At 42.9% G+C, this 4865-nt stretch overlaps 1 protein-coding gene across 1 annotated transcript; it reads left to right on the forward strand.

The window, feature by feature from the left end:
• Positions 1-2558: 2558 nt before the first annotated feature.
• LOC308091969 (proteasome activator complex subunit 3-like) lies at positions 2559-3377 on the forward strand (the record flags this gene model as incomplete). Its single annotated transcript, XM_080437743.1, has 1 exon — positions 2559-3377. One exon carries the CDS (start codon positions 2559-2561, stop codon positions 3375-3377), a length of 819 nt encoding a protein of 272 aa, XP_080293869.1.
• Positions 3378-4865: the final 1488 nt, after the last annotated feature.

Raw genomic sequence — 4865 nt, forward strand, 5'->3', positions numbered from 1 at the left:
GAGGCAGGCAGGGGGACACAAAACGATTAATGACTGAACACCTCAGCCTCTTTTTTAATTATCATTATCAACTAGAATGATCCTTTCCGATGCAGATGAACACAGCTCATTGAACAGAAACACGAGGGATTAATGGCTGCATCTCATTTGCATGTATAGCGCACATCACCAGCTTAGTTAGAAACATTCCTTATAGATGGGTTTCCGAGCGACGTCATCACAGAGCAGAGTGTGCAATCTGCGCATGCGGGTGGTAGAACGACCCGGAAGTGCCATTCACTCTCTTGTTATTTTCGGGATTTAGATAGGCATAATGCTGCTATTATAGGCATAATAGGCATAATGCTGCTATTATATACAAACAGATCCAACTTCCGACAAATCATTTTTATTGAGTAAAGAAGATATTACAAACTGCATCATTTAATCTACTTTCATTAAACCCGGTGAAGACCATTCATTTTATGAATGTACAATGGCCAGAGCTGCTGCGGGTAATAGCGCCCTCTACAGGCTCATCCCTCCACTGCGCGCGCATCATCCTCTCATGTTTACAAACAAGAAACCCATCTATATGGTTTGGTCCAAAAGGTTACATGAATTGAGACAACCCAGAAAGGTATAGGTTGAAGGTCTTTAGCAAACAGAAAATGTCTGCACAGCTGCACAGCTTTATCAGATACCCTGGCCAACACAGCCAATTAATCAACTCGATATTTACTACCCATTTGAGCACGGTACCTACAGTAATAGGATGTATCCTATGCTTTCTGTAAAATCTTTAGCAGCCATATTTCCTAAAAATCTGTCGAGGAAGCTTCCTTGCAAATGACAAAGACAATATGGGGACTCGACCGGTAACAATCTTGTTTGTACCAAATGTACCAAAATTAAATACACTACAGCTTTGAAATACAATTGACTAGCAGTATGCCCCAGCTATTCCCTAATTTGCCTCCTGGCTATAAACATGAAAAGGAAAATCATCAATCAAACAAGAATTTAAAACACCTCAGCAGTACATGTTTTACTTTGAACTGTACCATGCTATAATGTTCAACATTAAGTGGACTCAACACTCATTGAACACTTCATGTGCTCAGGGAATCAAGCTGTTCTGCAAGTGTCCTTTGCCTCCCTCTGTAAAGGTACTTTCAAGCAGCTCTCCCACAGGAGCACACACAGGGAGAGACACTGAACAGGTGTTTCTGTCAAGAGTTTGTCACAAATAGTGTCTGACAGAGGTGTCACTCACAAGCAGCTCCTGATTTATCAAACACTCTGCAGGCAGATGGTGCGCCACATAAGCAACACACACACACACACACACACACACACACACACACACACACACACACACACACACACACACACACACACACACATACACACACACACACACACACGCACACGCACACGCACACACACACACACACACACACACACACACACACAGCATATGCATGCCGACTCCAGATAGGCCTACGTGCTGCACTCGTTGACCCTCCAGCTGAAGAGGATCAGGGCTGTGGGACTCCTGCAGTCTCAGTGGTGTCTAAACACATTGAAGACTGACAACGTCTTAATGAGTCTCAACTGCACTCCCTGACAGTAAGTTGTCCACACTCACTCTGGGCTGTAGTTATGTCTGTGGGGAATAAAACAAAACTACAAGGTTTACACAGATTGAATGCAGATTGTTTTGTTTTGGATGTTTTTTTCCCCCCATGTCTCTGTTCAAGGCTCTGACAGCTTGGGGAAAACAAATGTCCCTGAGCCTTGAGCCCCGAACTTTGAGACATCTCAGACGCTTGCTATTCCGCATCGTCACAGACAGTCCATTACTTGGGTGGTGTCCTTCATAATAATTTTTGCCCTGCTCAATGCCTGCTGTTGTACAGTATGTGTCCAAGATGCATGGTCTTACTCTGGACATAATTTCCAATAGAAGTGTACTTTGAAAAGAATAGCATGCATCTCTGTTTCTCTCTTTGCGCTCCTCGTGTCCGCTGAAAGATGCACACCAGTTAGTTGCACATTCACTTAAGCTGTGCCAACTCTTTGTGCCGGATGGAAGATAACCCTAACCCTATAAGAGTCTAAATATGTCCCACTAATTACACCCATTAGACCAAATTGGTTTGAACTGATCAACATGCCATTCTTACAGCTACACTCTCACTATAGTTAGGCAAAAAAGAAAAATATTACAAGGGGAGTCTGGGACTGTTGAGACTGGGGTTTGATTCGTCCATGGTAGCTCCATCCAACGTCCAAGGCAAGCATTCTATGCCAAATTTAGGACACTCATGGATGGACTGCGCAAAGTGGCATCGTGAGGCCACCATAAGCAACGTTTTTTGTTGTGTGTGTCGTCAGACCAGAGATCTGGTCAGCTTATATACGGTGTTAAGATGCACTTGAAGATGTCCATTTCCTTCGAAAGACCTGCAGGCGGATAAATAGGAAGCAGTGAACTCACACTCGAGTGTAGCTGGCACAGTAGGAAAGCTACACAGCTCAGGTGCTATATTAGGACAATCTTTACTTGCAATAAGATGTCCCTCCTTAAAGTAGATAATGAAATCAAATCCAAGGTGGATGCTTTCAGGGAAAGGATCAAAGGAGAAGCAGAGGACCTCGTGGCAAATTTTTTCCCAAGGAAGTTGTTGGAACTGGATGACTTCCTCAAAGAGCCCTGTGTAAACATCACTGAACTGAGGGAGATCCACTCAGAGATAAACCTGACAGCGACCAGCTCTGTTTTGCTCTCAAACGTGGATTCAGATTCAAATTCAGATTCAGATTCAGATTCAACTTTATTGTCACATCAGAAGTTCACCGGCGTAAAACAAGTCAAAAAAATTAAAATAAAGAAAAAGGGAACTGTGGATGATAAGACTGGCAAAAAGGTCTTAGTCATGCCCAGTGGGATGATGAAGAGCAACGCTAAGCTTGTCGACCTGATTGAAAAAGTCAAACCAGAGATCAGGACACTCATAGAGAAATGCAACACAGTTAAAATGTGGGTCCAGCTGCTTATTCCCAAGATAGAGGACGGCAATAACTTTGGCGTGTCAATCCAAGAGGAGACGATAACTGAACTCGGAGTAGTAGGGCTAGAAGCGGAATCTTACCTTGACCAGATATCAAAATACTACATCACACGTGCAAACCAGATGTCTAAAATAGTAAAATACCCACAGGTGGAGGACTACCGGCGAACAGTAACAGAGACGGACGAGAAGGAATACATCAGTCTGAAGATCATAGTTTCTGAGCTCAGAAACTATTATGTCACTTTACACGACATGATCCTGAAGAACATAGAGAAGATCAAAACACCCAGAAGCAGCAATACGGAATCACTATACTGAATGTCCATCTGACTACTGATGCAGCCTCCACCTCACATCCCTTTCAGCCACTGGCCTCTGTCCCCACCATGCTACATAGCCCAGCCACAACGGAACCCAATGGAGAGAGAAAGACAGACAGACATACATACATACAGACAGACAGTAAAGAGACCGGTTGAAGAATATGTGACATGCGACAGTCAAGCGGGACCGGACCACCATGCAAAAATTATCATCCAAGATTGGCAATGCCTACTTCGGTGAGACCTGGGGCTGTTTTTTGTAGAGCTGTAGTCTACTGCCATTGATGAAGTGCGAACTGGGACCTATACCGATAGTTCAGAGAGCAGTGGCCACTGGCAAAGAGGATGCAACATCTGTGTGACAGAAGACAGAGGGGGAGAGAGATGGAGAGCGGGGAGGTAGAGAGATGGGAGATGGGAGAGACATCGACTTGACGGCTTGGCAGAGTCATTTGTACACTTGAGTTCAAGACTTGTTGCATTGTGGCTCTGCCTCTGTAGAAGGCAAGCTGTCTAGAAATGGTGTGAGTCTTTCTTTTTTTTCTGGAGGTAATCTCACAAAAAGCTGAAAGTATTTTTTCACATTTCATATCTTATGAAATATTTATACTTAAATTGTATATTAAAATAATAATTAAAGTCCACGATGGTCAGATCAGGCTGAAACCTTGCCCCACAATTGAGCTGACTGACATCTCATAGTACTGACTTTATACAGTATAGGTGACTTCAGGTTGGCCACATGAAGTGAGGGTGATTAGACCCTGCGCTGTCGGTGTATGCGTGTGAGAGAGCGCCCTGATCAGCACCACATTTATTTTGCACTCTGCTAGTAGGCCAACTTAGTAGTCTAAGTCCACAGATTTGTTATGATTATGGTAATAAATATTTTGAAATATTTTACTTTGATTTTATAATATAAGTCAGTTGGGCTCGGATCAGGCTGAAACTGTGCTGATATCTGGAGTTGACAGACGATATGAATACACCATAAATAAATTATAAAGTATGAAATGCAAGTGATTTTTTTTAGGTTTTATTTTATGTTACACATTTGTTCAGATCAGGCTAATGGACCCCGTCTTTTTTCCCTTTATTTTCATTTTCATTCTCATTTTATTTTGATAGTGACAATGAAGACAGACAGGAACGTGCATGACATGCCCGACATGACCAACCGGGATGGTTTACCAGGCTAGGGAAGGCCTAATAGCCTAGAAACGTGAAACCCGAGTTGAAGATATTTAAACTCTCAGCAAGCAGATAAAAACGCTGCAGGTGCACAGAATAGCCAGCTGTGTGTTTCCAGCAACTCCCACTGAAAACAATTCAAAGCATACGCTGCGTTCAGGAAAAAAAATCCTTATTCATGAGGTACTACTCTGTCTGTGTCCAGTTTTGCTGGGAGATCCCAGAAATTGTCCAAGATGGTATATCATAGATTAACGACAAGAAGAAAAAAAATCCCAGATTTTTTTTTTAA

This window comes from Gymnoscopelus braueri (genome assembly GCF_963280865.1).
Source record: "Gymnoscopelus braueri genome assembly, chromosome: 9".
Classification (NCBI taxonomy): domain Eukaryota; kingdom Metazoa; phylum Chordata; class Actinopteri; order Myctophiformes; family Myctophidae; genus Gymnoscopelus; species Gymnoscopelus braueri.